Source organism: Artemia sp. Qi Xiang Cuo, chromosome 18 (genome assembly GCF_049724085.1).
Source record: "Artemia sp. Qi Xiang Cuo chromosome 18, ASM4972408v1, whole genome shotgun sequence".
Lineage (NCBI taxonomy): Eukaryota > Metazoa > Arthropoda > Branchiopoda > Anostraca > Artemiidae > Artemia > Artemia sp. Qi Xiang Cuo.
This window is the reverse complement of record NC_142811.1, coordinates 51,317,316-51,329,786: the sequence shown is the minus strand read 5'-3', so window position 1 is coordinate 51,329,786 and position 12,471 is coordinate 51,317,316. Positions and strand designations below refer to the sequence as shown.

General features: G+C 34.9%; 1 protein-coding gene across 3 annotated transcripts in view; it reads right to left on the bottom strand.

Moving 5' to 3' along the window:
- The window catches only part of LOC148941622 (uncharacterized), a 58,642-nt gene extending 47,224 nt beyond the window's left edge, over positions 1 to 11,418 (bottom strand). For 2 of the 3 annotated variants that reach the window (XM_089104651.1, XM_089104653.1), the window contains exons 1-3: positions 11,378 to 11,418; positions 5,578 to 6,208; positions 4,163 to 4,264 (exon numbers count right to left, since the gene is read on the bottom strand). In XM_089104651.1, coding sequence (XP_088960777.1) covers positions 4,163 to 4,264; positions 5,578 to 6,168 — 693 coding nt within the window. In that variant the 5' untranslated portion in view covers positions 6,169 to 6,208; positions 11,378 to 11,418. The other variant, XM_089104654.1, reaches the window with a different exon arrangement.
- Between the last annotated feature and the right edge of the window lie 1,053 nt (positions 11,419 to 12,471).

Here is a 12,471-nt window from a genome sequence, read left to right as displayed (position 1 = left end):
TAAACAGGAAGAGGTGAGTGGATATCCTATCAGTTGTGCACAAATATGCATGCTTTTGAGGCTCTTTATCCCTTTTTTCGGTAAAAAACCACTTTAAGGGGTCGAGTATATACATAATTCCACTTTACGTTCAGTAGAATATAAGAAGATACATGGAATTTCAATTTGAACAAGTTGAAGAGCCCAAGGCACTTGCACAAAGGTTTGAATAAGCCTGCTAGCTTTAAAAATAAAAGGTGCAAAATGAAAATAGAAGAGCCGTATCAATACTGCAGGCATTAAACTCCGAGAAACAGGCAGCAAGAATAAATGCACTTTCCACAAGTCGATCAAATCCTATATTATGCATTGAATTGTATGTGAAAGTTGTATAAGTATTTCTTTGATAAAAACTGTTCATCTATCAAAATGTGTCTGTATTCTGCTGAACAGGATGAAGTTAAAGTTTATAGAAAGTAACCTCAACTTTCTCATGATGTTTGACAAGTCAATCAAATCCTATATTATGTATTGAATTGTTTGTGAAAGTTGTATTATGTTTTTTTAGAATTGTATTATTTTATAAAAATGTGCAGTCAGAAGCCAAAAAGAGCCCATTTAGGATTCCAGGTACTTTTTTTAAGAAGAAGAAGAATGAAAATAGACTAAAAAAAAATTTAAATTTGAATATTACTAAATATTATTATAAATACTAACATTATAAATATTAATAAAAATAAGAATATTCAAGTATAGACTTCATGTTTCCAGTTGAGAGAAAAATGAAAATTCAATTTTCACTTGTACTAAGACCAGGGGCGTACCAACGCATATTTTATTGGGGGGGCGATCTTCATAAATTTTACCGAATCGCTACCTGATTTATGCCGAATTTTCTGCAGAAATCAAGAATTTTTCTAAATTTCTGCAAATTTTGCAAAATTTCTTTCGAAATTTTCGCTTTCGGCAAAAATTTTACCGAATGCCAAAATATTGGGCCCCCCCCCCCCCATCGAGACACCCCTGACTAAGACATGTAACAGCAACACCTTTCATAGCAAACAAAAAGGTATAAAAAATTTAGAACATTAAAACTGGAAGTGCCTACCCACTTAAGACTATTTTAATAATCAAAAGTGATTGAAGGGCAACTAACCCCCCTCTCATGACCACCATTTCCCCAAACACATCCAATCAAAATTTTGAGATGGCCATTTTATTCAACGTAGTTGAAAAAACTGGAAATTATGTCTTTGAGGATGACACGAGTTGTAAGTTATGCCCTGGGGGCACATAAGGTTTTTATAGATAGCGTTGTCATAGAAACTTCAAAAAGGGCTCATTCGATTGGAAATTGAAAGCGCTAGTGCCCATTTTATTAGTCTAAAGTGATTGGAGGGCAACTGAACTACCTCTCGCGCCCACCATTTCCCCAAACACATCCATTCAAAATTTTTAGATAGCCATTTTGTTCAATGTAGTTGAAAGTTCTGGAAATTAGGTCTTTGAGGATGAAACCCCCCCCCTCCCACAGCCCTCAGGGCAAGGGTTCTAAGTTATGCCCTGAGGCAAATAAGGTTTTTATAGAAAGCGTTGTTGTAGAAACTTCAAAAAGGGCTCGTTCGACTGGAAATTGAAAGGGCTAGTGCCGTTTTTAATAATCAGAAATGATTGGAGGGCAACTAACCCACCTCTCATGCCCACCATTTCCCCAAACACATCCACTCAAAATTTTGAGATGGCCATTTTATTCAACGTAGTTGAAAAAACTGGAAATTATGTCTTTGAGGATGACACGAGTTGTAAGTTATGCCCTAGGGGCACATAAGGTTTTTATAGAAAGCGTTGTTGTAGAAACTTCAAAAAGGGCTCATTTGATTAGAAATTGAAAGGGTCAGTGCCCTTTTTAATAGTCGAAAGTGATTGGAGAGCAACTGAGCTCCCTCTCACGCCCAACATTTCTCTAAACATATCAAATCAAAATTTTTAGATAGCCATTTTGTTCAACGTAGTTGAAAGTTCCGGAAATTAAGTCTTTGAGAATGACACCCCCCACCCCCACCGCCCTCAGGGCAAGGGTTGTAAGTTATGCCCCTGGGGCAAATAAGAGTTTTTATATAAAGCGTTGTTGTAGAAACTTCAAAAAGGGCTCATTTGATCGGAAACTGAAAGGGCTAGTGCCTTTTTTAATAATCGAAAGTGATTGAAGGGCAACTAACACGACTCTCACGCCCACCATTTCCCCAAATACATCCAATCAAATTTTGAAATAGCCATTTTTTTTTCAATGTAGTTAAAAGGTCCAGAAATTATATCTTTGAGGATGACACTGCCCCACAGCCCTCAGGGCTAAGGTTGTAAGTTATGCCCTGAGGGCATATAAGGTTTTTACAGAAAGCGTTGTCGTAAAAATTCAAAAAGGGTTCATTCGATTCGAAATTGAGAGGGCTATTGCCCTTTTTAATAGTCGAAGGTAATCAGAGGGAAAATCCCCCCCACGCCCATCATTTTCCCAATTATTTCCGATCAATATTTTGATATAGTCACTTTTTTCAACGTAGTTAAAACGTCTGGAAATTATGTCTTTGATGATGATCCCCCCCACAGCCTTGGGGACAAGGGTCATAAGTTATGTCCCTGGGCACATAATGTTTTATAGAGAGTCTTGTCGTAGAACCTTCAAAAAGGGCTCATTCGATTGAAAATTGAGAGGACTAGGGCCTTTTTTATTTGTTGACAGTGATCAGAGGGAAAATGACCCTACCCCCCCCCCCCTCCCAGGCCCATCATTTCCTAAACACTTCCGACCAAAATTTTGAGATAGCCATTTTGTTCAATGTGTTTTAAAGGTCTGGAAATTATGTCTTTAAGGATAAAAAATCTCCCCAGCCCTCAGGGCAAGGGTTTTACGTTATGCCCTTGGGGTATTTAAGGTCTTTATAGATAGCTTGGTCACATATACTTCGGAAGAGGCTCATTGGATTGGTAATCAGACGCCCTAGTGCTCTTTTTGAGAGTCAAAGTGATTGGAGGGCAGCTACCCCCCCCCCCCACACACACATACACACACTTCGTATTGACCCGAAATGCATCTTATAGAAATTTTAAGATAGCCAAATATACTCAAAATAGTCTAAATATCACATAATAAGGCTTTTAGGGTTGAAGCAAAACCCAGAGATTAAGGGCAAGGGTTCTAAGTTATAACCTGGGGGTATTTAAGGTTTTTACGGAAGGGATGTTCGTCTAACTTTAGAAGAGGCTAATTTGGTTGAAAATCGGAAGTTCTAGTTCCTTTTTAAGCGTCGAAAGTGACAGACGGCATTTAAACCCCCACCCCTGTTCTACCAGCCCTCTCTAGGGCTGAAAAAATCCCCCAAGCGCCCTGGGGATAGGGTTGTAAGTTATTTTGTGAGGGCATATAAGGTTTTTATTGAATGGGCAGTCGCAAAAACATCAGATGGGGCTTATTTGATTTGAAATTGGAAGTTATAGTCCCATTTTTAAGAGCCAAAGTGATTTGAGAGCAAACAGCCCCCCCCCCCCCCGTCCATGTTCAGCATTTGTCTTAACACCACCAGTCAAAATTTGGAGGACCCAAAACGAACAAAAATTTAAATAAATACCAGAGTCAAACACAAAATGAGCAGAAATTAATTTGAGTTGGGTTCAAAACCCCTATGCTTTCTAACAGCCAGATGATAATTTGTATTTTACTGAAAAAAATTCTTTTAAATGTTTTCACTTTTATAACTTTAAAAAATCAAAAATTAATGAAGATCTTAAGAAATAAATATAAGCATATGTATATTAAACTGACAATGCACATTCATTGGAATTTTTTTAGTAAAGTACAAATTATATTCTGGCTTTTAGAAAGCATAGGTTTTGAACCCTACTCATTTTAATTTCTACTCGTTTTCAATTTGACTCTGTTATTTATTTTAATTTCTGTTCGTTTTGGGTTTCATTCATTTATTGATACTGGTTTGTGGTAGTTGTATGCTTGGTAGATTATTTGATTCAATTTTGTTCATTTTTGGTTTATTGGAGTACTTTACTTTATTTTGAAAAGCTTATTTTGTGGGAAAAGTTTTTTTAATTAATTAAAAATAAAAAGCTATAATCAATCATGCACTTTGAAGAAAAAACTTAAAAGCAATAAAAGTTAACAAATGCTTACTTTTTCACTGCCATATTCAAACTGTCCTCCGTCATCTTCAAATTGATTAGAACTATCATTCCTCCCTTTGTCAATACCTACAGCAAATTCATCCTTGACTTGCTAAAAAAAAAAAAAGGTTCAAATTAAAATTAATGTCATCAAAAGATAAATATAAAGAGAAGGGAAAAACTCAATCTTCCATCCAAATTATGTATTCTATGGACCAAAGGAAGATCTGTAAAACATCATGAGAAAGTTGAGGCTACTTTCTAGACTTTAACTCAATCCTGTCACGCAAAATGCAGACACATTTTGATAGATCAGCAGTTTTATCAAAGAAATGTATCATATGAATATCTTTATTAAGTTAGTTACTATGAATGAAGATAGTTATTCCAGAGAAATACTTGATGTGACTGTCTATGTAAGAGCAAATTTGCCAGGACATATCTGCTAAAGAAAAATTTAATAAGACCATTAAGCCAAATCCTTATCTTAGCACGTTCAAGGGTGCAAAATTAAAAAGCTTTTAAAAATACAAAAATGGAGAAAAAAGTTGCACATGGCCAGGAACCTTTGTAAACAACAAAAGTTAAGGCCCTGTTCCCAGCTTAAATAAACAAGAGGACACAGTGAAATTAAAATGCAGTTTCAATAGAATTCTAACCTATGTGGTAGAGAGATATTATGGTAGATTTCTAACAGGAATGGAAAAATACCCCACCTGCGAGCTATTGCATACAGTAGATTCTGAACTGAAAACAGTCTCTAAAGGAGTTAACATTGCAAACTTTTCCAAATTTCCCTAATTGAAAGAGTGAAGGAGCCAAAGATGGGGGCATTTTTTTTTATCTTGGATTTGTTTTGAACAAGTGTTCTGGATTTCTTTGTTTTCCTCCAAAAGTTTAAACAAATCATATATATAGATATTTGGCAATACCTATTGGCAAAAACCTCAAATTTTACATCTCATATTATTTCTCAAATGATGAATGTTCATTCTGTTCAAATAAATGGTCTAATGACTTTGATCTTAATATTATTGTACTCCACTATTATTTTCTTGTAGGAGAAAAAAAAGTTTATGCAGTTTGCCAAAGATCAGGGAGCCTTATGATAGCCTATTGGCACTTTGAACTAAACAAAATCAGAATGTGAGAAAAAGAAAAGTCAGATCCAAGAAGAAAATCTTAATAGCAAAATTAGATCTTGTGCTTTGCACTTTTTAACTGTTAAGTTAACAAATTGCAAGCCAAAGGTATTTTTCAGTTGGCGATGGAGATTCTGGTATCAAGGTATTACACAAGTATCATGTTAACTTTTGACTTCAACACAGCCTGGTTCTTTCCTGAAATTGAAATAAAGTCAAATACATAACTATCCTTTCGTTTTTCGCTTAAAATAAAGTAAACTTCAACAGAAAACAAACTTACCAGTAAATTGCATGCAGCAATATCTGTTTTATAAGCAGAGGAACTAGTTTTAGCAGGATAGTGTACCAACTTATCATTTGAGGTATCTGCTACAAGAGGTTCTAAATTACTGGAAGAATCCTCAGCCAAGAAGCTGTTTTCAGAGGTTGTATCAACTCTGTTTCTCTTTGCAGCAGGTTGCGTCATTTGAGTATTTTGAGAGAGATAGCTAGGTTTCTGTGTCTGATTAACTGTCTCATCAGGATAACCAAGACCTTTAACTTTAAGCATTTCAGCCACTTTTATTAATGAACTAGTTTGAGCTTGTGGAACAGTCACTTCACCTGTATACATAAATTTAACCAAAGATAGCAAATCATCAAATTTTACATTGTTTAGAATAATAATAGGATGGGGATGTGAGATCCCTAGAAGCAGGGTTTCAAAATAGGAACTAAAAGATGAAAGAACAAGTCTGTGACATTTGATGCTTTGACTGTCACATGTTAGGGTGACATCTGTGAAATGCTCACTGTTTAATAGAGATAAAAAAGCTCCATGAAATACATCCCAGTAGTTGTTCCACTTTAAACAAAGTTCTTTTTGCTGCATTTCAGAAATAGTGACTAAATTCTTGAATGACACAAATTTGCTGAAATAAATTGAAACATATAAATAAGTATTCCAAAGACAGGCATTGTAGACACTAGAGGTCAAAATTAAGAAAGTACTCTACAATTAGAAATCAAAGTGCAACTCAATGCATGTATATTTCAAAGCTTTAATATTCCATTTCAATTTATAAATATGCCTAACGTGATAATAATTATGTCTCTATAAATGATGAACAATATACTTTTAAAATTTGCAAGAATTCTCAAATCAACATTGTCCAAATTAGTTTTGTACACACCACTGAAGACTCTTAGATTTAACCTACTCATGCCCAGGTATGAGTGGGCATACTCATGCCCACTCATTGTAATATGAAGACTGACCATATTTCCAAAACCTTTTAATCATGTTACATTTTAGCTCTTGTAGTGAAATTCCTAAGATAATAACAAGTAGTTCTTTCACCAGATTTTAGTGGGAAAGCTGCAAACTTCCGAAGGTAAAAGTGAGTACTGTCCAGCACCAAAGGTTCACAATGCGATTTCCAGTGAATCCAAGAATATAGATCCAATAATATTTTGAAAATTCAATCTCAGAACTGAGAGAGTTCCTTTTAAACAATTTGTTGACAAAAAAAATCATATGTAATCTTCAAGTTGTATTTCAGATTTATTGCATAAAACCAATTCAAAACCCTCTTTATTGGAAGTTTCTTAACAAAAAAAACACCCTTGTGAAAATTTTTACATCAAATGTGAAAGAAAAGCAATACCTCAATTAAAGTAAGTGGTAATTAAGGTAATTACATTTAGGATCACTGAATTAATTAGAGAAGAAGGTTGTGTTGTTAGATAGCTGACGCACAGAACTGCTAAACAACTAAAAAATGCACAGAACTAGTACACTAGTGCTAAAGTTAGAACTTTTAGCACTAGTCAGAACTAGCGCTAAACAACGCACAGAACTAGTACAGTATTATGAACCAAGTTTTAAAGACCAAAAAACAATGCATACAAACATAATCAGCAAAGTTGTATCTAGGCTAATAGGCTATGGCTACATATGACCTGATTAAGAAGGGGGCTGATGAACATTTGCAAGGATAGTAATTAATATATTTGGAATCAGTATTGAAACACACATTGAATGATGTGTTAACTAGCACAGTAGTTAAAAAATGCTAAATTTATTATTTCTTGTTTTGATAAGATACCAAATAGGCAGACAGCTAATTGCCACCTTAAAATTTAATTTATTGTAAAATCTCTATTATACCCCCTAGAAATAGGATTGCTTTGTTGTTTAATTTGCCTAACTTTTCTTAATAAGCCTCTGAATTTGCTTGAATATTACAACCATGTACAATGCTGAATATTATAAATACATATAGTAGAGCCTAATCTTGGATACATATCTATGAAGTTTGAGCATAATCTTGGAAAATGCTGACAAATCTTGGACAAAGAATTTTCAAGTTAGGACAAAAGTATCTAAATCATGGACATGCTCATTTTTTGGGCAGATTTAATCTAAGATAAGTGTTGTAAAGCAGAATAATAGTAATTAAAAAGGCTATACTTTAAGAATAAACTGTTGCCTAGATTTTTGAACCCTCATAAATTGGAATTGAGCAAAGTTGTGAAGCTGAAAACAGTTTTCTTGTACTTCATTTAAGCAGATCTGTTTTGTAAGGTTTCAACTCCATAGCACAAAGATATTTAAAGGTCATTGCCCTCTAGAGGAAGAAGGAGTGGAGGTAGGTACTTCAAAATACTTTCCTGGGATATAATTTAGTCATAAACCCATCCCTGAAAGTTTCATTTTCCTAACCTAGCCCCTTTCTAAAATAGCAAAAAGTAGCTAAACTAGAATTCAGCCAATTCCAGATGAGCAGGACATTGCTATCTTGGGAAGTAGTTAAATTATGAGAATGAAACTTTCAGGAATGATTCAAGAGCCAAAACTATGCCCTGGAAAGATCTTTCAAGGTATTTGTCTCTACCCTTCCACTCTCTAAAGGGCATTAGCCTTTGATAAACTTGCCAAAACTTTATGTTATAGTTATTTTTTTTAGACCTAACCAAAGGTCCAAGGAAAGATTTTTGAGCAGGGCTGTAATTTGCTATGGAGTAGGGTTGTAATTTGCTATATGGCAGGGGGGGGGGCAGTTGTCCCCTAGACCCAAATTTGACCCCCCAGCCCAGATACCAGTTTTCTCCTCCCCAGCTGAAAATTGGTTTAATAAAGATTCTTGTCAAAACAAGATAAGTCTGCATAACTTAAACATCCCCAGAAATGGGTCAGTTTTCTTTAGTATATTTTTGTCTTTATGGTTATGACTCATTCAGTTTTTGATGTCATTTTCTCCTGAATTGGGGAAATTGATGCCAACTTTGCCATCTCTCTAGGATTTGGACAAAATTAGACCACTGGTTTTGAGCCTCACAACATTGCTAAACCAAGATTTACAGGGTAAGGTTTTAAAGAAGTTAGAAAAAATGTCTTAAATTTGAAAAAAATAATAATGTGACAAATCTGATTTAAATCATTAGAATTGTGTTTTATAAACCAAGACACAAATCAAAGAAAATCTGACTCAAGCCAAAATTATAAAAATTAGAGCCTAGTTTTCCAGAGATTATAACAAGCACTAAATTTGAAGGTGGCAGTATAATTTAGTTAGAATGAAAGTGAACACACCATTTGATGCGTTTTTTAATGCTCTTTCATAATTTAATAATTGCTGCTGTTGCAGATTGCATCTTGAGCCCTTAAAGTGGCCCAAAGGTATTTTATATGAATTATGAAAGACAATAAGGAAACATCAAACAATGTTTTCACTTTCATCCTAGCTAAATTATATGGTCCACTGTAAAGTTACCATTAAATTTACTCACCCCACCCCCCTAATGTGCAAATATATACCCTGAGTTGTTGATGGCAAAGTTTCAAATTGCAAAATTCAGTGCTACTTTTGTCAACAGCATTTGAAAACTTGAAACTTCAGGAAAAAGTTTTATATTTGTATTGCCCAATAAATGAGGTTTTAATTGTTATAAATAAGTATTTTTGGAATATACTACTCTTGAATGACTTATTTATAAACTAGTGATATTTTTTTAACAACTTTTCAATAAATTAATTACTGTTGATGGTAAAATTCTACTTTAGCTACTTTTGACTATCTTGGAAAGGGGTTAGGTTAAGAAAAATGAAACTTTCAGGGATGGGTCTACAGGCTAAAGTATGTCCTGGGAAGATATTTTGCAGTACCCACCTCCACTCCTCCCTCTAGAGGGTCCTGACCTTTGATGACCTTTACAAATATGCAAGTTATAGAAGTGAAACCTTGCAAAATAGATCTTCTGCTTAAATGAAGTACAACACAATTGTTTACAGCTTCACAACTTTGCTCAATCCCAATTTATAAGGTTTTAAAGATATTTATTTATTTATTTATTAATACCAAGATACAGTAAGCTTTAACAAGCTTGTTGCACAAAACAATTATAAAAAAAAGTCTATAACAATGCCAATGACATAACAAAAACATACAGTAACTGAAAAACATTGGAAAAACAATATTACTGAAACATACAATAACATACCAACTTAACTGAAACATATCTGTTAATAATTGAAACCTACAAATAAGTAAGCCTACAAAATAACTCACACTGTCACAAATCAGGCAATACAAAAGTAAAAAAATAATCTCAAAATGGATTGTGATAGGACCTAGTATAGAAATTTGTAGAGGCTAAACTACTTTTGAAAGACTGGACCATGGTACTTGCAACAATTTTTGATGGAAGTGAATTCCAAGTCTTCCACACTCGGCTAGACAAAGAGTTTTGGCCTAATCTTTTCTGTGAACATGGTGGATAAATTTTGTGTTGGTGTTGACAGTTACTACTGTATTCTTTAAAAGTGAAAAAGTGAGTTGGGGTGATATTATCAATATTCCTAACAATGTGAAATGTATTTATTATGTTGGCTCTATCATGTCTGAACTGGAGGAAAGGCAACTGTAGTCTTTGCATTTTCTGGTGGTAAGGTAGATGACTCAGGTAAGGTATGAGTTTGGTGGTCCTACATTGAACTCTCTCAACCCTCTCTCTATCTCTCTTATTAAGGGGATACCATACTGATTGAGCAATGCTCTAGTATTGGACGTACAGTGGATACATAAAGTGAAATCAATGAATGAAGATTAAACTTAGAAAAAGTATGCCTTAGACGTAATAATTGGCAATTAGCCTTATGGATGATGTCTGATACGTGTTGATTAAATTTGAGACTTGAATCAAAACAAATCCCAAGGTCACAAACATATTCTGAACTTGAAATTAATTTACCAACAACAAAGTAATGGTAATGCTGAGGGAGTCTACGCAAATAGTGCACAGCATTGCACTTGGTTTTGTTAATGAACATAGAGTTTGCAGTACACCACTGGCCAAGAGCAACTAAATCCTCTTGAAATAAAGAAATCTCTTGTTCACTCATGACTGGCCTGTAGATTTTTAGATCATCTGCAAACATTTTTATGGTTGAATTCCTAACAACGCCTGGTAAATCATTGATATAAATGATATGCAAATACATTTCCTAAATTTTGGGAATAAACTATTGATAGGCTATGGCTTATAACTCTGCTCAAATAGCTGAAATTGCATTTTCAGAGCTAAAGCCAGATAAAAAGAAACTGATAGGCCTAACAGAAAATTAAGATAAAATAATGTTTTGTCAAAATTTCAGTGAATAGCCCTATAGACCTGTCATGTAGACAAATTTTAGGACCCTCTAAAGGGAGAAGGGCTGGAGGCAGGTACTTCAACATATCTTCCCAGGACATACTTTAGCCTGTAGACCCATCCCTGAAAGTCTCATTGTCCTAACCTAACCCCTTCCCAAGATAGCCAAAAGTAGCTAAAGTAGAATTTTACCCTGTTGATAACTTCTTTATGTGGTTACAAAAATGAAATACCTTTGGGGCACTTTTAAGGGCTCAAGATGCAATTTACAACAGAAGCAATTATTGAATTAGGAAAGAGCATAAAAAACACAGGCATCAAATGATGTTTTCACTTTCATCCTAGCTAAATTATAGTGTCACCTGCAAATATACCTAAGACCTAGACCAACAGCCTAGACCTGTGTTCTATGTAACTATCTCTGCCTTAGATACAGATATTGAAACTACCTTCCCAATCCAAACGTTTTCAATCTTTCAAAATACACGCCTAATCAGGGTTGCCAAAAGTTTTTGAGACAAAAGTCTCAAAATCAGCCAAAAAGGACACTTCTAGTGCCCCTCTAGAAATTAGCCAGAATACAGGGTTGCCACTATAAATTTTCAAAACCTGTGAAACAAATGCTGAAAAACCTGTGAAATTCGTCCTTCTTAGCTCTGCTACCTAGCAGTCTGTTACTTGCATGAGTTCTGCAGATGTTTCCAGCTTTGACATTAACACTACCTATAAATTAAGTTTAGTGCTGGTTCAATTTGAAGACATGGCAAAAAAAATCGTCATGAGAATGTCAACAGAGCGAAATGTTATATCGATTATCGATACCACTACCTATCTTAGTCAAAAAGGAAAGAACCAACCATAGAGATTCATTTTGACTTCGGCATTTTCACAAGTTATGTGAAAAAGATGCGAGTCTTTGATCTTCGGTAGCTATTAAGGATTTTCAGGGTGCGACAAGGTCTTAACGGCTGTATCAACGAAATGTCTATTTTGACCTAAATGGTTTTAAAGTTAAACATAAGACGTCGATCACTTTAACCACTCAGTCAACTGGTTGGTCAAGTGGTTAAAATCGCTTAAAAATTCCCCTATCGTTCCGTTTTTTGAACATTTAGAAGTAGCCCTGAACAAAAATTACGTTTTCGAGAACAAAAAAAGTGAGAAGACAAGACCGATTGAAATAAATTCGCTTAAGTTATACTCGATATAAACTGACGACCAGCGTCTGGCAAAAATTCACAGCTGAAAGTATAGAATATAAAACAAAAACATTCGCTAACGGCTATAAATAAATTGAACCGCAACACAGCTTTTCTGCGAAACTTCTTTCTTTCTATGACAGCAATGTAATAATAGCCATGTGCACATGGCTACACGCCACAGGGATTTACGCGGAACGCGCCAGCAGGGAATGGCCATTCACTTCTTCTTTCCAGCCTTCTCAGCGGCCTTGGTGACTTTGCCACTAGCATTAGGTGGGTCCTTGAAGTTGACCGACTAGATGACAAACGTCAACCGTAAGATAGAAGAAAAAGATGGATTC